Source organism: Schistocerca cancellata, chromosome 2 (assembly GCF_023864275.1).
Source record: "Schistocerca cancellata isolate TAMUIC-IGC-003103 chromosome 2, iqSchCanc2.1, whole genome shotgun sequence".
Classification (NCBI taxonomy): Eukaryota; Metazoa; Arthropoda; class Insecta; order Orthoptera; family Acrididae; genus Schistocerca; species Schistocerca cancellata.
This window is the reverse complement of record NC_064627.1, coordinates 1,050,362,028-1,050,385,531: the sequence shown is the minus strand read 5'-3', so window position 1 is coordinate 1,050,385,531 and position 23,504 is coordinate 1,050,362,028. Positions and strand designations below refer to the sequence as shown.

General features: G+C 45.3%; 1 protein-coding gene and 1 non-coding gene across 2 annotated transcripts in view; both read right to left on the bottom strand.

The window, feature by feature from the left end:
- Positions 1–23,504, bottom strand: part of LOC126160939 (juvenile hormone acid O-methyltransferase-like) — a 58,589-nt gene that overhangs the window by 2,894 nt on the left and 32,191 nt on the right. Inside the window, exons 3-4 of the mRNA XM_049916941.1 lie at positions 15,751–15,883; positions 13,355–13,502 (exon numbers count right to left, since the gene is read on the bottom strand). Of these exons, the coding sequence (XP_049772898.1) occupies positions 13,355–13,502; positions 15,751–15,883 (281 nt within the window). The remainder of the gene's footprint in view (positions 1–13,354; positions 13,503–15,750; positions 15,884–23,504) is intronic.
- Positions 2,162–2,236, bottom strand: Trnal-caa (transfer RNA leucine (anticodon CAA)). Its single transcript has one exon. It is a non-coding gene; the product is annotated as a tRNA-Leu (tRNA).

Genomic DNA, 23,504 nt, shown 5'->3' with positions numbered 1-23,504 from the left:
GCGATGGCTAAAGAGATAGTACCCAATACGCAACGTAGTTAAAATAATGATCTTGCGGCGAAAGGGCCGAGAGGAGGTCGTCCAAGCCGCTGGGAGCGGCTTAATAGCCCAGAGCTTGTTCCTATGAAGGGAGGACCAGAGGTGATGCCAAAGTGACACCACCTGCTAACAGACAGCAACACAGCGGTCATCCGAGGGAATATAAGAACTAGTGGGCAGAGGTACGAGGATTGCAGCCTTGGCAGTAGCCTTGGCAGTAGCCTCAGCTGCCCCGTCTGCTGTCAGAACGACGTCCCCAGGAACTCTCAAACATCACAGTAGCTCCACCTAGAGTGAGCAAGTGACAGCTTTCCTGCACCCCCTGGACTAAGGAATGGACGCTGTGCACCACACAGAGGGTTTGAAAGAAGCAGAGAGAGAGAGAGAGAGAGAGAGAGAGAGAGAGAGAGAGAGAGAGAGAGAGAGAGAGCAGATGGCGCAATTGAAAAGCCTGTCGCCGGATGGACTGCGTGGTCTGATACAGGACGATGAGCTCTGCTGCAAATACTGAGCAGTGTTCCGGAAGCAGATACCGAAAAAAGTCTGCGCTAATGAAGAAGGCACACCCGACACCGCGGACAATCCGAGAGCTATCAGTGTACACAAAGTTACTATCCCGAAATTCAATGTGGAGGTCGTGAATCTGAAAGCGATAGAGCGAGGCTGGAGAAGAGTCCTTAGGAAGTGAATGAAGGCCAAGGTGAACGAGGGCCGCCACACGAAGCTAACAAGGGAACCTCCCCATCGCACCCCCCTCAGATTTAGTTATAGGTTGGCACAGTGGATAGGCCTTGAAAAACTGAACACAGATCGATCGAGAAAACAGGAAGAAGTTGTGTGGAACTATGAAAAAATAAGCAAACTGAGTAGTCCATGCGCAAGATAGGCAATCTTAAGGAGAATGTGAGCTCAGGAGCGCCGTGGTCCCGTGGTTAGCGTGACCAGCTGCGGAACGAGCAGTCCTTGGTTCAAGTCTTCCTTCGAGTGAAAAGTTTAACTTTTTATTTTTAGTTTATGTGACAAACTCTTATGTTTTCGTCACTTTTTGGGAGCGATTATCACATCCACAAGAAAGCCTAAATCGGGCAAGGTAGAAGAATCTTTTTACCCATTCGCCAAGTGTACTAATTAGGTGGGTCGACAACATATTCCTGTCACATGCTGTCACCAGTCTCGTATAGAATATATCAGAAGTGTTTTCCTGTGGAGGAATCGGTTGACCTATGACCTTGTGATCAAATGTTTTCGGTTCCCATTGGAGATGCACGTCCTTTCGTCAACTAATCGCACGGTTTTGCGGTGCGGTCGCAAAACACAGACACTAAACTTATTACAGTGAACGGAGACGTCAATGAACGAACGGACAGATCATAACTTTGCGAAAATAAAGAAAGTAAAATTTTCAGTCGAGGGAAGATTTGACCTAAAGAACTCTCGTTTCGCAGCTGCTCACGCTAACCACGGGACCACGGCGCTCTTGACTTCATACTGTCGTTCATATTGCCTATCTTGCGCATAGACTACTCAGTATATTTTGTTTATTTTTTCATAGTTCCACACAACTTCTTCCTGTTTTCTCGATTGATCTGTGTTCAGTTTTTCAAGGCCTATCCACTGTGCCAACTTATAACTAAATCTGAGGGGGGTGCGATGGGGATGTTCCCTTGTAAGATGGTGAAGAGTTCACACCTACTGCAAAAGAGGGACGCCTCCCATACTGAAGATAGCGTGAAGTTAAACTGCCGCAGCAAGAGCAGAAAGCAAACTCCAGGAGGTAACAGAAGAGGGACGCCTCCCATACTGGCGATCAAAGGAGTCATCGGAAAAGGAGACACAGGATGGGTGACCACGCGTGGCAGACAAACTGCTTGCATATCTGCTAAGGAGAAAGTCAGGCAGTAGTGACAGTGGTAGTTCGGCAGCATCTGCATAGAAAGACTCAACCGGGCTAGTGTACAAGGCGTCAGTGGCCAATCGGATGGTACGGTGGATAGTATCGAGACGGCATAAGAGGGACGGACGGGCAGATGCATAAACGAAACATCCATAGTCTACAGAATGAGATTTTTCACTCTGCAGCGGAGTGTGCGCTGATATGAAACTTCCTGGCAGATTACAACTGTGTTCCGGACCGAGACTCGAACTCGGGACCTTTGCCTTTTGCGGGCAAGTGCTCTACCAACTGAGCTACCGAAGCACGACTCACGCCCGGTACTCACAGCTTTACTTCTGCCAGTACCTCGTCTCCTACCTTCCAAACTTTACAGAAGCTCTCCTGCGAACCTTGCAGAACTAACACTCCTGAAAGAAAGGATATTGCGGAGACATGGGAGATGCGAAAGTCAAAGGTCCCGAGTTCGAGTCTCGGTCGGGCACACAGTTTTAATCTGCCAGGAAGTTTCATATCAGCGCATACTCCGCTGCAGAGTGAAAACCTCATTCTGGAAACATCCCCAGGCTGTGGCTAAGCCATGTCTCCGCAATATCCTTTCTTTCAGGAGTGCTAGTTCTGCAAGGTTCGCAGGAGAGCTTCTGTAAAGTTTGGAAGGTAGGAGACGAGGTACTGGCAGAAGTAAAGCTGTGAGTACCGGGCGTGAGTCGTGCTTCGGTAGCTCAGTTGGTGGAGCACTTGCCCGCGAAAGGCAAAGGTCCCGAGTTCGAGTCTCGGTCGGGCACACAGTTTTAATCTGCCAGGAAGTTTCATCCATAGTCTAGTTTCTAATGGACAAGGGACCGGTACAAACTGAGGAGGGTGGTTCGATCTGCAATCCAGGATGTACCAGTGAGGAGACACAGGACACCCAAGGACTGCATACAGTGGGCTGCTACGTACGACACGTGGGGAGACCAAGAGTGTTTCCTATCGAGCATAAGCCCCCCAGGAATTTCGTAGCTTCAACGAAAGGAAGAGCAACAGGTTCAAGATGTAAAGACGGTGGAAGAAACCAATTGCGCCGCCAGAAATTCATACAAACAGTTTTATCAGTGGAAAAACGAAAGCCATTGTCGGTGGTAAAGACGACACCGCTGATGACGCCGCTCAATGACATGTGCATGGAGATCTGCAATAGATGGCAAAACAGTCAACGAAAGGGCAGCCGGGGATGTCCAGCATGAGACAGACCATGATAGGGTTAATGGTGATAGCAAAGAGGACAGTGCTCAGAACGGAACTCTGTGGCAAACCGTTTTCCTGAATAGCGTTGTCCGACAAGGCAGGACCCACATGTACCTTGAAAACTTGGTCTTTTAAAAATGCCTGAAGGAAACGGGGCACGCGGCCACAGAAGCCCTACACGTAGAGTGTATGGAGGATACCAGTCCTCCAGTAGGTGTCTTAGGCTTTCTCCAAATCGAAAAACACGGTCACATTCTAGTGGTTCCGCAGAAAACCATTCATGACATGGGTGAACAAAGTGACGAGATGGTCAACTGCAGAACGCCGAGCTCGAAACTCACACTGTGCAGTTGTTAGTAAATTTCGGAACTCTAACCACCATAACAGCTGGGCATGAATCATATTTTCCATCACCTTGCAAACACAGCTGGTGAGAGAAATGGAGCGGTAGGTAGAAGAAAAGTGTTTGTCCTTACCGGCTTCGATATGAGTATGACAGTGGCTTTACGTCAGCGTTTGGGAAACGTGTCCTCTGCCCAGATGCGGTTGTATATTTTAAGCAGAAAGTGCTTTCCCACAAGAGAGAGGTACTGCAACATCTGAATGTTAACAGTGTCTGTCCTTGGGGCGGAGGATCGGCATGAAGTGAGAGCATGATCTAACTCCCTCACAGTAAAGGCTGCATTATAGCACTCACTCACGATTCTGAAAAGAAAAAGTTATCGGCCGAGCCACCTCCGCTCATTTCCGATAGAGAAAGGCAGGGTGTTAGTGGGAGAAACCCTAAATCTCCGCAAAATGGTGGCCCAAGATGTTGAAGATAGCAATAGGGTCTGACTACTGTCAGCCTGGAAATTGGGGAACGGATCTTGGTCCCAGAGAGCTGGTCGGAGGTTGGCCCACAAGACAGAAGAGGGAGTGGAACAGTTAAAAGATCTAGTAAAGCAATCCAGCTAGCTTTCTTGCCATCCCGAAGAACACGACGACACTGTGCACACATCTGTTTATAATGAATGCACGTTGCCATCGTAGGATGACTGTTAAAAACGTGGAGAGCACGTCTCGGTGCGGAAATTGCGTCGTGGCACGTCTCAGTCCACCGAGGGACCGGGACACGGCGTGGTAAAGAGGAAGTGCGAGGAATGGGACGTTCTGCGGCGGTAAGGATAATGTTTGTAAGGTATTCCACCTGGTCATGACAACTGGGGAAATGTTGTTGGTCGAAGGTCGCCAGGAGGAGAAAAAGACTCCTCCAGTTGGCCTTAGTAAGCTGTCATTTGGGTGTGCACAGAGGTTGCTTAGGAGTCACCAGACGGACAGCACAAGGGAAATGGTCGCTCGAGTATATGTCAAAAAGAACAGACCACTCGAGACGATGGGCAAGCTGGGCAGTGTAGCAGGGTAGGTCCGAACAGGAATAGGTGAGTGGTGTCTGAATTGAACGTGGGTGCTCCTGTGTTAAGACAAAAGAGGTTAAGTTGATTAAGAATGACAGCCAAGAGGGCGCCTCTGACAGGTTCTGCGAGAAACCCTAAGGGGATGGTGGGCATTAAAATCAGCGAGTAGAAGTAAGGGGTGAGGTAGCAGCCCAGTAAGCTGGAGGAAGTCTGGCCTGGTGACATCTTATGATGGAGGAATGTAAATGGAACAAAGGGAAAAGGTAAAGTGGGAAAGGTAAAGTGGGAAAGGAAGAAGCGAACTGTAACATCTTGGAAGTGGGTAGACAGGGAGATCGGTGGACTGTGAACGTAATCCTGTATGAGCAACACGATCACCCATGAGACGGAATGTCAACCTTGGGGGAAAGTAAAAACGGACCAGGAAGAAATGTGTGAGCACAAAGCAGTCGTGAGGACGCAATTTCATTTCCTGAAGGCGGAGAACATATGCGATGCTAAGAGCAGCTGTAAATCCTCTTTGTTGGATCGAAGGCCGTGAACATCCCATTGGAGTCGTGACAAGGAAAAATAAAGGTGTGTCACGTCGGCGGCTAACGAGTGCTAGCCTTCGAAGAATTACTGCTACAAAGCACAGAGGCAGGACCACCCTGCTCCATGAGGTCTTCTGGAACGTCCGCGTTATTGTGCTGTCTGCCTGCGGAGTCCAGTGGAGCAAAACGGTTGGTTGTGCGCACTGGCGACATAGAGGTTGGCCGGGCGAGTATCATTTGGAGACACCGTTCGTCTTTGTTTTTCCTAGAGCTTTTGTGGTTAGCAGAAGAAGACTCAGATGTTCGCTGGCTGGAGGGACGTAGGAAGTCTTCACGAGAGTATTCCTTCTGTTCTTTCCGTCCTGCCGATATGTAGCTGGTGACTTCGCGCCATGAGACGAAAGTCTGGTGGATTATTGCCCAGCTGAAGGAGACAGGGATGCTATCATGACGGTGGACGAATTCACAACCTCAGAGCTAAATTTGAGGACGCATGTCTGCGCGGCCATGTACTTCGTGGAGCGAGAGGTGGCGAGAAGAGTATTGTAGGTACCAGAGGGTAGAATGCAGAATTTTCAACTCTGCCAACAACTTGGCGAGCGACCAAGTAAGGCACTTTTACCGCCACTCTGATGTACTGGACAGCACGCTCATCGAGATACACGGGACATTCGAGGGAGGGGGGCGACACGGTCGCCATTGCAGTTGATGAAATGAGGATGAGGAGAAGGACAATCGCTCTGTTGAGCATCCCTACTACAGGTTACACATTTGGGTGGGTGTAACAGGACTCTCGAGTGTGGTTGAAACGATAGTAAGGTAGCAGCGCATCAGATTTGGAATATACGGTCTGACTGTGAATAACTTCATAACCTGCTTTGATCTTTGACGGAAGAACCACTCTACCAAAAGTGAGAAAAAGAGAGTGAGTGGGCACTAAGGAGGCATCTACATTTTTCATCACCCGACAGACAGCAATGACACCCTGATCAGAGAGGTACGTTTGGATTTCTGCCTCGGTCAAACGACAGAGCAGCCTCGTGTAAATACCGCCACAGGAAGAACTCAGCATTCGATGGGCCTCAAAACGAACAGGACAGCCATGAAGAAGCGAAGCTCCAAGCAGAAGTTGTGCTTGAGAATCAAAAATAGTCTCCAATAGCAAAGTGCTGTTGTATAAACGACAGCAGTGTTTCACAGGGCCAACAACTGCGCCAGTACCTTTCTGAATAATAAACGGATTTACCGTAGCGATGGCTGACTCTTCAGTATGCGAAACAACAAGGACCCTTGGTGCAGCTAGGAGGGGCTTTGAATTGTCAGCCTCATTCCGCTTACATTTCGTAGCTATTGACTGTGAAGATGATTGGCTCATTGCGAGAAAATCCCCATGATTGCCAGCGTCTCCAGTGGCGCGTGGCGCGGTCCTCCTTCCAACTGGGGCCCCCTTCAGAAGGGGGCGCAACAGTCTTAGTTGATTGTTCACCCCCCCCCCCCCGAACGCCTGACAGAGGTACCAATCAGTAATTTTGGAAGGTAGCAGCTGAGGCAATCACACCTCCCTGGGCCTGGCCTGTACAAGGGTGTACGTGCGAATCCTACCTCTCGACCCGGGGCTGGGAATTATGCGTTATCCAGTCACCTGTTACGCGTTAGACTCGTTGGCCGGCCCTCAGGAGCTCACAAGGCGGATGAAAAAAAGGAACCTCAGTCTCAAACGCCGAAGCGGAGGAAGGATAGGAGAAGGTGAATAAAGAAAGAAAAAAGGAACAGTGGAGAGTGTTCTGATACTGACTAACGAAAATGCAGAATACATTTCCGAAAACAGACCAGACATGAGAGGAAAAACAGCAAGAGAATAGACACGCAGTATGGAAGGGAAAAGATGCTGTAACGATGTGGTAGCCAAGCACGAACCCGCCAATGAGCGGTGTGCTCCCTGGGGGGTTTTGACCGACGTGAGTACACACAATGTTGCGCTGTCGATTCTTAAGGTTTGGCGACGAATTCATTAGATTAAACGTGATAATGCTGAGATGTTTGTGTCGTGCACATCATGGGGAGCACGTTCTAGCATTAAAAACCAGGCGAAAACCGCAAAGAAAGAAGACATCGTTGTGACCTTTTCCCACTGCGTGCGATGAGATGCGACTTACTAAAGAGATGCAGTTTCATGAATGATGGCTCATTCATGATAATATAATTGTTTAAGTCGCTGAATTAACATGAAACAACTCAAATCGACACACTAAATACGGCATTTTGAATGACAGGAACGTTGGTGATCTGTAGAAGTCACCAGTTTAGTGTAAATGTAAACAATGCCATAAACTGAACGTAACATGATTAATAACCGTATTAGGAAATCATAGGTTTCATTAGTTATTCATCGCGTCTTAAAACAGATCATGGGGAGAACGTGTGACCATAAAACTCAACGTGTAGCTTGGTCAGAAGATTATGTGCAAAAGCCTTGTGAAGCAGTAAATAGTGGCTCAATGAAATCACGGAACGCAGAAAAAACATTTGGAATACCATGCAAGACATTGAAGTCTTGAGACAAATTTTGTGAAAGGACTGCCCGAACCCTCAGGTCAGTGATGTTTATTCTTTAATAAATTTTTGTGTGATTTAAATGAAGTCTCTTTTACAATATTCTTTACCTTTTTTTGTAGGATATTTCGGAATAGAAAATGAGAAAAGTCTTGTTAAATATATTCAGTATCTTCAGAAGACACGTTTCCCACCTATTGGAGCAGACATCCGATGTTTGGCCTTTTCATTTGCCGTGAAGAATATAGCCCAATGCTTCAACAAAGAAACGAAAATTACAGGTTACGACTGGGTGCACTTATTTTGGAGAAGACATCTTGATGTAACTATGCGAAAGTCGCAGGTAATTTCGATGGTAAGGATGTTGGGAATGAACCGCGCTGAAGTTGGGAACTGCTTCAATCTGCCACTGCAAGTATGTGATGAAAATGGCTTGATAGGGCATCCAGGCAAGATTTACGGTGTAGATGAATGTATTCTGCAGTTGAATAATGGCCCAGGGACTGTCCTTTCAGTGAGGGGTGCCCATGATGTCCATCACATCATGTCAGGAGAGAAGGGTGACACCACCACCGGTAGAGGCATGTGCAATGTGGAAGTGAGATTTCTGTCACCATGCTGCATTTTTAAATGTCAAAGAAAGAAGGCCGAGTTTGAAGATGGGATGCCATTGGGTTCGTCGTTCGGATGAACAAGGAATCAGCGTATGTAAGCTCAAATGGCTTCACTGGCCGAGGACCCACGGAAAGAGCCTGGGAGGGTGCTAATTTTAGATCGTCACAGATCACATTGTTCTGATGTTTCTGTGCTGTATTTCGCATCTGAATATGAAGTGATGCTGCTATGCCTCTCAAGTCACACAACTCACTGTTTGCTGCCCCTGGACAGATCGTTCAAGTAATTTAAGACATTTTAGCAGCAGGCTGTGTACAACTGGATCCATCCGAAAGCAGGCCGCAGAACCACCACACTTCAGTTTGGGTCTTCGCTGTACGCTGCTTGGAATACGGCAGCCACTGTACGAAACGGCAGCGTGGGATTTTCTGAATGCAGAATTTATCCTTACGATCCACAAAAAGTTCCAGAACATTTTTTTACCATTTCTGACAATATGAATGATACTTTGACTTACAACCACGAAATCAAGGCCCCTCCGGCAGTAGTTACAATAATCACCAACGGTGCGGTAACTTCCTTTGCGGATGTTAGTCCTAATCTCAGGCCGCACACGCCCAAGGAAACTGCAAGAAAGAAGCAAACAACGAAGTCCTTACGATGGTGGAGAAACGGTAGCTGTTGAGACGAGAGGCTGCTCCGAAGTTAACGAAAGGAGGAAAATTACGGCAGAAGAGGAAGGACAGTTCATCTTCAGCATCCTCCACTCCTGAGGACGAAGTCGATAGTTGTGTGTAAGGGATATTGTTACAACAAAAAGACCCCAAAATGCTAGTGGCTTCAATGTATGACACGCAAGAGATAGCTACATGAAATTTGCAGCAAAGACAATTTTCAATGCAATAAATGCTGCAAAGAAACTACAAAAATGTATTGCTCAATGTTTCCCTTCCCTCCCTCCCCCTTGCGCCCTCCCACACCCTCCTATCCCATATTTCTCCTGATGGCCTCCCACACATCGGAACTTCTGATGGAACGATTAATAGTGTTCAGGAACTGTTGCCACGACCTGTTCTTGCTCTCTCGAATAATTTGGCTACACTTTGCCCTCGCCACTCGAAAGGCTGCAAGATTCTCTGCAGTTTGCCAACACTTGAACCTACGCAGAGCCGCACGCCTGGATCTGATTGCAGAGTGGTATTTGGCAGTCCACCAAGGGACAGGTTGCCTCTTTGTTGTCCTGTGGACTGCGGAAGGGATGGTGCAGCGGTGTGGTGGATCATTTCGGTAATATGATCCACCCATGTCTCGACATTCGCACAATGTTCGAATTGGGCCAACTGGCTATAAAGTGTCCAGTCTGCTGCACCGAGCACCCATCACGGCAGTTTCCTTTCGGGTTCCACTCCATCTGCAATTCATTATCGACTTTCCATTGAGCTGTGTGAGCAAGGGCTGGAGAGCAAAGCGAGAGATCAGTAACAGAAAACGACCCAGTTGCTGTGCAAGAGTGAGTGCTCTGTCCCGCAATTAGCAAGTATGTGCAAGACGACACGACAACCATCTCAATTGCTCTACCCCTGGGGTAGTTGCAGAGCCCGAAAGCACATTGTTAGCTTTAAAATCGCCACAGAGGATGAAGGGGTGGGGGAGCTGTGTGAGAAGGTCGGTTACAGCCTCTTCATCAAGTGCATCATGTGGGGGCAAGTAAATGGAACGTTATCAATGGATGACCGCACGTGCACTTATACAGCAACGGCTTGTGAAGTAGTTTTAATTGAGAGTCGAGGAATGGTAGTTGGTTCTGACGAAAACACCATCGCCTCTTCTAGCTATCTCTCCACTCACGTTCTTTTTGTGGAGTACATAGCCTCGGAGCTCAGGGGTGTACGATTGAGGGAAATGAGTCTCCTAGAGAGAGACACGGTGGTTTACCCTGAGACGGTGTTCCTCCACATGCGTCCTGAATCCCTGCATGTTCCACTCTAGGATGGGAGCCATTTCATCGATGTAGATTTCATTTACCGTATCTTTGCACTACGAAAATGAAGCACTTGTAGAGCGAGGGGGAGTGGAGGGTCTGCCAAGGCATCTAACTCCATGATGCTCTTATCTGTCAGACGTGAAAGAATGCTGTCTGACGGCGCTCGGGACAGCTCTTGACCGGAACGTCGTGCACCTTTCCCCGCACCTGTCCCTTCGAAGACGAGGAGGAAAGGGAGCGTTGAGAGGCACTGTGCTTGCCGTGCGCCTTCTTCACACTCACTACGGAACCGTTGCTGGTCTTTTCTGTGGTGGCTGCTCGTATCGCTGTATCCTTACTCGTTTTGCCTTGGCATATACACATGCAAGTACAAGTGCTGGCAGTGGATGGTTGTACACTGGACGTCGTCTGCCTCGAGGCGTCGACCGTAGCAACAGGTTTCTGCGCCATGGAAGCGTAAGTGGTAAAGACGGGAGGTTTCGTCGCCTTGCATTCCTTTTTGGCTTCAGCATAGGGGATCCGCTTGGTGACTTATTTCCTGAATTTTTCGTTCCTCTGCCATAAAGGGCAGACTCGGCTCCAGACTGAGTTGCTCCCAGAGCAGTTAATGCAGACTGCTGGAGATGGACACTCAATCCCAGCTTCATGGGCCGTCTTTCCACATTTCCCACAGATTGCTTACCCCCGAAACTCAGTTGTGTGACCAAAACGCTGGCATTTGCAGCACCACAGTGTGCATGTGACCACACCCCTGCTAGAGTTAAGGGAGTTATGCAGTTCAACAGTTACATTCATATTCACCCAATTTTTCTGTCTTCGGATGTCTTCGTAAGTAGTTCCACCTCCTTTGCCCTGTTAGTCTCGACCAGTAGGGAACTATTCCGCAGCCACTTAATAGACTTCAGGCTTCCAACAAGTCCTTCCAAGCCTTTATGGATATAGAAGAGGGACACTTAAACGTCGCCTCCTTCCTCTTAATGATCAAAAACACGTTTTAATTTAGGACTCCTTGAGCCCTGTTAGTATAATTCAACTGATGCAGGTTACCAGGACGGCTGGTCTCCCTTATTCTTTTGGAGCATTGGGTGTGATTACTCCCAGGCAGTACGCCCTTCCCACTGGGAGGAGAAGATGATTTCGAGGGTTCCATCTCGGTTCCACGAGCAGCTAGGGAAACAATGAGCCACTTAGAGCCCCCATGTGCCTGAGTAGCCCTTATACAACTGAGTCGCTGCAGGTTTCGCAGAGGCTGCCCGCTAACGACTGTTCCACCTCAAAAGCCACGCATCTCATCAGCTCGCAGCACACCTTGAGATTGAGGTTTTTTATAGAGGTTTTTACCATCCTCGCGATCCAGGCGGTCAAACCAAGATCCCATTCCCTGCTACGCACAACGTATCAATGCCGCACCATACAGCGGTCGTTGAAGCATGCCCAGAGCTTTCGGTAACAGGAGACTGGCGGCGCTTACCAGTCCCCAGTTCAGGACACCGGGGTTCACAAGCCCGTACTCGGCAAACGAATGCTGAGCCCCTGAGGGCATTAATGTCTTCAAGTCTATGTCTTGCCCCTCTTACACAACACCCGCGTTAGAGATCCATCCTCAGTGGGTCTGGTAACTCGACACAGATTCTAGTAATGTTCTCCTATCTCTCCTCACTGTTCGTCAGATTCGCTGTTGCCTTCTTCCACTGCCAACTATTGAGAGGGGTGGGGGTGGAAAGGGAGAGAGGGTGGGAGGGGGGGGAGGGGAGGGGAGAGAGAGAGAGAGAGAGAGAGAGAGAGAGAGAGAGAGAGAGAGAGAGAGAGAGAGAGAGAAAGTAATCTCCCTGAAAGTCCCTACGTAAAGGCATATTTCTGCAGCTACACTAGTTAGCTGTATCAGGTTTCACTATTTTCCCAGTAAGAGAAGCCATGTCTTTTTTATACTTTGCGCCTTGTTATTTTAAGAAAATGTCACTGTCAAACAAAAAAGGTCTGCTGGCGACGCGGTAATCATCTTTCGCCATGCTCCCAATGAGTTAGGTGAATTGCCAATTCCACTGAACTCTCTCCGGTTGTATCTCAAATTCTGTGGCCACACTTAGCATTTATAGTGCTTAATGAGATTTTTTTGAAGCTTCCGCCTTAGGCGCTGAGCACTAAGCCACACTGTTGTATCATTGTTTCTACTTTGGTCACTTAAGATTTTGTGAGAAGAGTAACTGAATGCTCTAAAAGCGCTGCTTCACTAACGGAAATTTCCTGAATACTCCCGTTATTGCAGTTCACAAGCCACACACTACAGTTATGTAATAGGGGAAACACTATGCTACTTTGATTTATGAAAAGAATAACTAAGGATGTACTCATCTGCTAGCCACCGAGCTACATTTGAACAGAAATTAAGCAGTTTTGTAGCTTTTTTGGGAAACATTGCAGTCCATCATGTCACTGCCTTCGAAGTTTTCTGAGACAGTGTCTTGAACTAAGATACTAGTGAACATCTGAGGAATCTTTACTGGAGGAACGGAAACCAATAGAAGTACGTCAAGTTACCTTCTGGATTGACGTCTACGTACATATAGTTGGGCAGCATTACCACTGGAAGTATTATCAGTCTTAAATTCAGCAGCGGAGTGAAAGCTGTAGTGAAACATGCTGATGCTACGGAACAACAGGGTTAACAGAACATTGTCTGCTAATGGCTGTCGTGCATTCGATTTCTGGTGTGATACACTGCTAGAGGACTTCTAGTCAATGTTTTCTCCAATATCCTCTATCAATAAATCACAATAATAGCTACAGTATCAGTTAAACACATTGATAGATTTACCACTGTACAGGGTGTGCCAGAAATGTTGAGATCAGTTTCAAGGGAATTAGAGAGTGTCTTCAGTAACAAATCGAGACAGGGAACCCATGTCCGCAAAGTGTCACCCAACGGCGCTATAGAGCGTGGAAGTTATAGGTGCCAGAGCTTGCTTCATCTTCTCCACTGGCAATCAGTCACGATCACTGAATAACAAACAACATTGCGAGACGTTCCGTCTTGTGTCAGTCAGCGCACGAAGTCACGTTTTCTGCCGAAGAGGGTGGCCACGAATTCTGTACCAGTGTCTGGTGGGTGCCTCACCTTTGAGCTGCTCCTCCGTGTTGTACACAAACTTTTTTTGATCCGCCCAACACCGCTGGACCTGGAAACCCGCTTCGTTCAACAGCGACACCAGCTCTTGCAAGTCGTTTTGAGACTTATAGAATGGAGACACGTAAACGTCCACATCCTGGAAACAAGACACCTGTGTATGAGCAAAGAGTTTTGGACGATGGACATAGGACCACTTATAAATTAGTCATAAAAATCTGATAGTTTTTGTTAATTTAGAGCTGCGTAAAATATTTAAAGCAGTAACATGAAACACTGCCCTATTAATGGGTTTTCGGGTCACTTGTGGCATTCATTCGTCTAAGAATTAACATGGGATATTTCTGTGGGAATATCCAACATTAAAGGGCAAGATGTCCCTGCTAATTATGATAAAGTTAATATCAATGCACTGTATCTTCCGAAAAGTAACTGATGTTATGGTTTCAATGTTATCACACAAAAACTTCAGGCATCAGTGAAAAAGTAAATTGTAGGGAATTTGCTGGTTATCCGTTACCATAGTGATAATGAATATTGCAAAATTGAAACAATAAGGTTTTGATTTGAAAAGTTTTCATTCAAGAAGGCAAGTTAACGAAATTGACATGTACAAATATGGAAACAACAACAATAAATAATAATAATAATAAATAATAATAATAAATAATAATAAATAATCATAATAAAAAATAATAACGTTATTCAGAACTCAGGATATATCACTTTAATACATTACTCCAGTTAGTATTCTAGGTGGTAGCTATAATTTTTCATTATGTTTTTTCTAATGTTAATTTTTTATAATTTATGAAAATTTTTATAAAGAAAAGATCTCTAGGGTCAAGCCGATGAGCACTTTACGGAAAGTTCCTGCAATTTGGCGAATTAAAAGTCAAAGAGCGTATCTTTTTTGGCCCACTGATTCTTATGTTTTCCAGAGATAAGGAATTTGATTATATCCTACATGGCGATGAGAAGACTGCCTGGGAAAGCATCAAAATGTTTGTTTTTATTTCCTAAGGAATGAGAATACAAACTTGGAGACCGTGCGTAAACTGTGCTGTTATGAAAAAAATAGCTATAATACGGCTCTGAAATGGAGCCGCACGAACCGTGAAAGGTGCCTGAGACCACGCGGCATGTCACCTCGACTGCTTCCCTGAAAACTGCAGAGCCGTTTCTGGTGAACATGGCAAGCGATTTTATCAGGATACTGAAGCCATGGGGAACAGGGATGGAGGGCAGTGGGCTGCTACTAATTTGACAAACTACTGCCTCACTGTCGCTAGGGATGGTCTAGATGAAATTTTACCTTCGGAATGGTAATTATAAAAATATTCTACACTAAATATTCCCAGAATATATTGCTATTTAATTAAATACGTATGTTGTTGGTATTAAAGAGAATAAGAGTATCTGAAGCTAAGTATTTCATTTAAAGGCTAATTTTCATCACATACCTAAATAAATGTTGCCACCCTTTTCAGTCCCGCCTTCACCCCATGGGAGCTAGGTGGATGTTAACCCCTGTCTGGAATATCACTTCACTGTGTTTTGCGATTAGTTGAAATAATTTATCTGCTTATTATTGAAGTTCACGTAAATTTCACTGCTGGTCTAGTGCGCTAATCTAGCTTAGTGGTAGTTTATCATTAATTTTACTTCTGTTAGCTTCGTACTATCCAACAACAAAAATCTAGTTATGTGTGTAACTGAGCGACCAAAGAAGAGGATCAGAAAGATCCAAACTGATAAGTAGAGAGAGTCCAAGTAGAGAGATTATTCCTTTCATGGCTACAAAAAATGTTCAAATGTGTGTGAAATCTTATGGGACTTAACTGCTAAGGTCATCAGTCCCTAATCTTACACACACTAAACCTAAATTATCCTAAGGACAAACACACACACACACACACCCATGCCCGAGGGAGGACTCGAACCTCCACCGGGACCAGCCGCACAGTCCATGACTGCAGCGCCTCAGACCGCTCGGCTAATCCCGCGCGGCTCATGGCTACTACAGGAAGTATCTTCGCACGCTTGTTTACGGACTCCTTTCTGGTGAAGCTGGTTCATAGCGTCATGTGCATCCACAGAAAACGGGCTACTATGCGTCATAAAACTGCGTGAGCTGCATACTGGTTGCCGTTGCATATTGTTAAAATTGGTGCTTAGTGCGCAGTTTCAAAATTGGTTTAACTTTGACCATTCTGTATTTCTTATAGCAAGTGAAGCATATAATATACAATACGAGTTTGCTGAAAATGATGTAAAGAACTACTATTTCTCTTAATAACCCTCAGCTTTAACTATTAATGTAATGTTTCATCTTCGTGTAATGTTTTTATAACATCAGGAGTAGTTTAAACAAATTTTTCAATTACCAGCATGGAGTCTTTCCAGTCAGATTCCTGCGCCATCTGGTAGTAAACCGTGTAGAGATGAGTGTGCGCAATGAGCGTGAACAGAGCATCTCCGCTGGGCGCCATTAGCTTGTAAATGTTTCCAAGGGAACGCCTGTGAAACAGAGAGGCATTAAATTATGACTATCGTAATTAGATGTCCCAGCTCATTCGACGTTCGCAACAGCACTTCAGTTATTGGTTTGATACTACTGCCACAGACGCCACAAAATCACATGTAAAGATTTTTTCGGCAATTTTAAGTCCTATGTTTCATCGATTTGCACAGTGCCAAATATGATAGAAGTAGTCACTGCATGGACGAGACTCTTAATACTGATACAATCCTTACATTGTAAACAAAGTTAACTGGTTGAGCTGTGGGTTCTTGGTGAAACACTTTTGTACGAAGCAAAATAAGTTGTTGCATAGTTTATCTTCTGCGCTGATTATCTTAATATGAATGTAGGTGAATGTTTTCTTTACTAAGCCTGATGTATTTACATCCTTAGCACTACATGCATTGCATACTTTTTCTGTTATTGTTAATTGTATACAGTTTGCATCATAAGTTTTAAGCGCCTTATTTTATACAAGAAATAAAATTTGATCACAAACTCTGAACTTGATTACAGTCTACCAGGTTACGGACCCAGGAAAACGTTTATGTGCAGAGGTAAGGTCTTATTTTTCTACACGTCAGTGTTTTCAAGTGAGTTAAATTACATATAACCTTTTAACTTGGAAAGTGAAAATCTAAAAGGTGTAACTAAGATTTTCAGAATCCAAAAATTAGATGGAGGTAATTTTCAATTATGGAATTATTAAAGGTAAATTATCTTCTGTGCTGAGATATTGCTGGACATTGTTGAAGCAGGTAAAGTAAGGCTAGCTGAAGGCAGAAATGCACGGAACTTTATAGATGCTTATTTCGTCTGGTATGGAATCTGACCACCTGCAAACTCATGTCGTGTGCTACAGCAAATGTTATGTGGAATCGACTTCAGATAATTATTTACGAACAGCAACTTGTAATAAAGTAATCTGACGTTACAGATAGAAAAACATTCAGACGAGAAAGATTTGATTGAAAAGTCGGTTAGAGGGAACTTAGAAAACTGACTGGAACCTCGTGGTATGATGAAAGAGACTTCATTTTGGAAGGATGAAACAAATTTCGACAACCATCCAAAGCGACATTGATGGATTTTACCTCGCGTGGTCCTATTGGGCCCATATGTGAATAATAATTGAGACAATATATGTTTTACTAAAGAATATCGCATTGTGATATTTTTGGGCAACATATTAAGTTGAAATATTAGCATAGTCACATGCTGATGGTGAACTAGTGGGGGATCAAGCCAAGACCGCTGAAAATGTAGATGGACTTCAGGTGAAATATGGTTCGTTTGTAACTGGTTGTGACTGTGACAAATATGGCAGTTTTTCGACAATTTTACAGCAAAGTTACTGAAAGAATGGCAACGTGTGTCGCAGACTGATGGAGTGGCAACTGCATTCGCTGCTGTTGAGGTTAATCACAAAGGGTAGAAGGCAGTGTTCACAAAGTACGTCAGGCAAAGCTGTCGTGAACACAAATAATGCTGAGTGCTATTATTGTCACAGTAAATGTCATTGTAAGGCGGAGTTCAATAAAGAACTTAAAATTTTCAAGAGGAAGTCAAGAATATAAACAAAGCGGTGACTGCAGGGATTAGAAACCGTTTGGCTACTAACTGTGGTAATTTTTGTACTGTACTGCATAAAAAACATTAATTCAAACAAGGGATGGTGTTCAATATTTAAATCTCTTGCGAAGTTTAAGACCTCCTATCCAGATAAAGAAAGCGACTAAGTCTGTTCATTCATATGACGCCGTCGCAGCTTCGCAAAACCCAAAGCTAAGTACAACAGCTAAGATACAGAAATTATCAAACAAGAAAACCAGCACACACTTTATTAGCTCCACCGAGAACAATGATGGCAAGGATGCAAGGAAGAAACTTACTGATGCAATAAAACACAAGATAGACAATATTCGGATCAAACCAATCCGGACAATCAATAGCGCTGTCATAGTGGAAAAGGAAAATGTTGACGTCAGAAAGCTTCAAGAGGAAGCAAGTCAGATACGTAGCATTAAATGTGAAGCACCGAAAAAGAAGAGGCAACTACTAATTGGGTACAATGGGCTCAAGGAAGTGGACGACAATGAACGTCTCTAAGATACTTATGAGCTTAACTTTTATGAGCACATGCAAAAGAAGCAGTTTAGAAGAGGTAAGACGGATTCCGAAGCGGACCCCCGAGAGAAAACCTATGTCAATCACGTAATGGAAGTCACTCTTTGCCTTCGTAAGTTTCTAATGCAAAAACAAAAGGTGTATGTTCGTTTCCGTGCTTTAGGAATGAATAATTATGTGGACGTGCCAAAAAGTTATAAATGCTGTGACTTAGGTCACACCAAGAAGATCCATTAGTTGAAGGAAGAGTGTGCCCCCACTGTGGAGCAGGCCGCCATCAGGACAGTGTGTGCACAAAAATCAACGACAAACCTGCCTGCATCCATCGTCGCAACAGGGATAGGAAATGCTACCCCCCCCCCCCCCCCCAATGGAAAAGACTGTGCACCTTATGCAATGGTTTTAGAACGTAAATAGCTCGGACAGACTATGGATCCATCTGAAATAGAAGCAAACGTTTTTTGGTCAACTCCATATAAAAAATACGTAAATCGAGGAACAGAAATGTTGCACAGGGAACAGAAGCACAAGTCATCGTCGACAGTAATCAGGAATTTGCTTCGTGCCATAGCGTGGTGTCAGCAGCTTGGGAGTGTACTGCCAGAGACGACATGGTACTGCAGAAGAGATTAGAGACAGCAGTTGCAAAGGAACTTATGGTCTTAAATGGGTAATAACGCAAACAAAGATTTGTTGCATGATTAATGAACTTCAGCTACAGCAATTTTGTGCAAGTGACGCTGAACATTCAGGAAGCTGTAACACAGACAGCACAACCCGTAACGACCTGTCCTCGAGCCAAGAGGGCAGTTCCTCATCACAAGCGAAATCACACTAAGTGAAGATTGTGAACTTCGTTCACGGAGAGACCATATGGGGAACACTAGGATCAACCCAAGCTGCAGGGGCTGCTGAAGGACGGAATGTTCCTGGTGCAGCAGCGCTTACAACGGGAGGCTTCCCGACTTGTCTTTTGTCCAGCCCCGACGTTGCATTCACATGGAACTCCTACCGAAGGGTATGATAAAGACGGTGATGATCGTGATAACATCGAGACAGCTTCAACCTCATTTGCAGAGCCTCACCTATTACCGCGTTGAGTGTGGTGATCGCGATAATACTGATGAGTATAAGAACGGCAAAATAGTGAAGTGCAGTGGAAGTAAGGTTGTCCTATTAAATACAAAAAAATTTATAGCGTTTAGAGCCCTACTAAAAATGATTTTCAGTAGCGCACAGACAAAATATAATAATTTAGAAGCTGCTGTATAGTTACGTCGTCTGTAGGATCCCAGTTTACTGCAGGTTGCTCTTAGACATATAATCAGAGCTGGGCATCGTACAGGAAAATCTATTGTGTATCCTACACCAGGAGCATAAACAGGATTCTTTTGAGAGTAAATAATTTGCCAACAGAGATTAAACCATTACGTGAACTCGGCAGGTGTTCACAAGAAGAAATGAACCATTCGATATTGGGTATTTGTACGTGATTTTGTACAAGCGTAGGGATGAGTTTTGACTCAGCTCTCCCCCTCAGAAATGCTTTGTTCACAATCTAAACACGTGCAAGGATGAAGATACTAGAGATAAATGCTGCTCGAAGTAAACTGGCAATGACAAATACAGAAACTAATTGACGAGCTGATTATTGATATAGTTCGTTTGCAAGAACCATACAGTACAAACAATAAGCTCCATTTTCCTGTGGATATGGCAGCAGTTACTGGTCTTTGTACATTTTTGTAGTAGACGTAGCGTCCAGTGGCTTGCGTGGTGGAGCAAGATTATCGGAAAGGCTACCAAGAGCTGTTCTCAAGGCTCCATAAGTGGTCCACTGTTCTGGGATCTTGGTATGGAATCCCTATTACATCTGTTAGACGGAGCAAATGTTACTGAGGAAGTTGTTTCATACGTAGATGACATCCTAATAGTTGCGTCCGCAGACTCCAGGGCGAGTCTTGAGGGAAAGGTTTAGATGTAGCATTGGTGTAAGAGCAACAAATTGACCATACCTGTTCACAACAAATACTTCTGAAGGGAAGACTATCTTGCCACAAATCCTTCCCTTCCCTGAGGCTCGACGGAGTACCTTTAAAACGCTGCACAGTTCGCAGATATTTAGACACACTTCTAGACGAGAAAAGAAACTTTCTAGAACACGTAAAATCTGTTTCTGAGAAAGCAGCCCGAGTTATGTGTAAAATCACGAAGCGATCTTGAACGTCATTGTGGGCTCCGGTGCCAGCTTCTGGGCGTCGCCTTAGGCTGAGCAGCTACAAAACCATACTGCGACGAATTCGGCGGAGTGTAGTTCTGAGGCTCACCGGTGTCTGACACTACACCTGCAGACGGTTACCTGATGATCCTAGGGATATGTCCAATGGAGATCGTGATACGTTGCAAGGCAGCACTGTTTTGGTTGAGGGTTGAGGAATATGATCGTTTGTTAGAGATCACAGGAACGCGTATTACTGATAAGACATTTACGAGCATGAAGCTAGATGAAAGGCAATCTAAAAGGGACACTAGGAGCACTGCAAGGCTTTTTTACAGCATATTCCGAAGCATGAGGAACAGGCTCAAACTGCACTACATTGCCCTAGTGAAGGTATGGTGCACCAATTAACAGGTCATAGTCCGTATCCCGAAAACTTACATCGCCTTCCAGATCAGCGAGAGAACCATCACAGATAAGGAAGACAACAGCACACAGGGTGTTAGGCAAACGGTTCCAGCTGTACGCTTACAAAATTCAGATACTGAAAACTGAAACCAGGTAATTATGAAAAAGGAACAAAGTGTTTATAACACGTTACTCAATATTGAAGAGAATAAAAATTTGTTACAGCAAATAGCGTTTTGAGATGGAACGATTTCATTTAACTGGCGTGATAAATACACGCAGTGCATATTTGGGGTAATAATAAGCCGAGGCACGAGAGGCAGTACATGTGGGGTATCCCGAAGACCAGTGTGTGGTAAGTAATTTATGAGGAAGACGTTCGCCCATTTTTCTTATATGGAAGATTTGACACTGGTACTGTGCACTGGGATATGGTTCAAAATTGCGCTGTACTCAAAGACACGCAGCTACATCTAATGTTTCACCTAGATGGCGTACCATTTCATTGGCGAAAATGTAGCTGGTATTCTTTGGGTGAAGAATTTCCGTGCTAGAGAATTGGAAGGAAAGACCCAATGCTATGACCGCCAAGTTTGCCAGACATTACCTTATCGCTCCGTTTTCCTTTTGGGGGGGGGGGGGGGGGAGGCGGCGGCGGCACATGTTAAGACCAAGGTATTTGGCACACCTGCACCGGAAACGGGACATAGCATGGACCATGTATTGGAAACGGTTCGAAGTGTCATGTTTGATATGCTGCAAAACGTGTAGCGTGAATCTTTTGTGTGCCGCCAATATCGTCCACAGCGAGTGCACTAAACAACATTACAGTGAGGTTTCTGGCTCATTTTTGGTATTTTGTTAGAGTGGTCAGCTCTTTTTATTTGATAAGCCACAGTTGGTATTTGTACACTGGATGTTCTTCAGACAGGTTCAAATGGTTCAAATGGCTCTGAGCACTATGGAACTCAACTTTTAAGGTCATCAGTCCCCTAGAACTTAGAACTACTTAAACCTAACTAACCTAAGGATATCACGCACATCTATGCCCGAGGCAGGATTCGAACCTGCGACCGTAGCGGTTACGCGGTTCCAGAATAAAGCGCCTAGAACCGCACGGCCACACCGGCCGGCTCTTCAGACAGGAATCTTAATAGTTGATACAAGAGTCAAATGTTCAAATGTGAGTTAAATCTTACGGGACTTAACTGCTAAGGTCATCAGTCCCTAAGCTTACACACTACTTAACCTAAATTGTCCTAAGAACAAACACACACACACACACACACACACACACACACACACACACACACACACACACACACACACACACACACACACACACACGCCCGAGGGAGGACTCTAACCTTCGCCGGAACTAGCTGCACAGTCCATGATTGCAGCGCCTCAGACCGCTCGGCTAATCCCGCGCGGCTACGAGGGTCACACCAAAAGAAATGCACACCATTTTTTTATATTCATCTTATTCTACATGTTTGAAAGTTTTGCAATGTGTAGATACAGCCTTTATGAACAATATTTTCATTTCTCTACATAAATTCCATCCTTCTCAACTTTTTTTTATGATTTTAGGGCGCAAAACTGCTACGGTCATTAACGCCCGGTCTGTGACTTAGGAAAAGGTAAAAAAAACGAAACTGGAAACCAGCAGCAATGGGAACGAAACTCAAAAAATTGGAGGAACTAAAAATAGAAGGAAAGCTTAAAAACCACTATAGAATGAGGTTGGTTGTCCCCAAAAAGAGCTTAAAATGACTGACGTCATCTCACTGGCACTAATAAACTCGAGAACGCGATCGGTTGAGCGCGTATCATCTGCTAAAATGGAAGACATATCAGGCGACAGCTGTAGACGGGCGCGTAACGGAGTAAAATAGGGGCACTCAAGTAAAAGGTGTCTTACCGTCCACAGCTGAGAGCAGTGGGGACAGAGTAGGGGAGGATCACCACTTAAAAGATGTCGATGGCTAAAAAGACAGTGCCCTATCCGGAGTCTAGTTAAAATTACCTCCTCCCGACGACGAGGAAGAGGTTCAAGCACAGGGAAGAGCTTTCAAGTCCCGCAATTTGTTATTGGGAAGTGTCGACCAATGTGAGTGCCATAAAAGAACAACACGACGACATAAAACACTCCGTAGATCAGCGAAGGGAATCGTGCGAATAGCTGGCTGAAGAAGAGAGACTGCAGCCTTGGGCGCTATATCGGCCGCCTCATTTCCACAGATACCAACGTGTCCTGGGATCCAGAGGAACGCCACGGAGACGCCCCCCAAGTGGAGCAAGTGGAGGCAGTCCTGAATCCGGTGGACCAGAGGGCGGACAGGGTACAGAGCTTGGAGACTGAGGAGAGAGCTGAGAGAATCTGAACAGATAACATACTGTATCCGCTGATGGCGACGGATGTATTGGACAGCCTGGAGAACAGCGTAAAGCTCCGCAGCATAAACCGAACACTGGTCGGGAAGCTGAAATCGATTTGGGGTGTCGCCAACAATATAGGCACTCCCTACATCTAACGAATTTTTTGAGCCATCAGTGTAAATAAATGTGGCTTCCTTCATTGTGCACATAGAGCAGCAAATGCCCGACGATAAACAAGTGAAGGGGTACCATCCTTGGGAAATTGACAAAGGTCATGGAGCTGGCAGGTCCGGGGACGGAGCCAAGGCGGTGCTGTACCCCAAGTTGTCAAGAAGATTTTAGGAAAGCGACAGGAAAGAGAATGGAGCAGTTGACGGAAGCGGACTCCCGGTGGTAGTAGGGAGGAAGGGCGGCCTGCATACCCTAAATCCAAGGTGGCGTCGAAAAAAATGTCATGGGCCGGATTAGCAGGCATGGAAGAC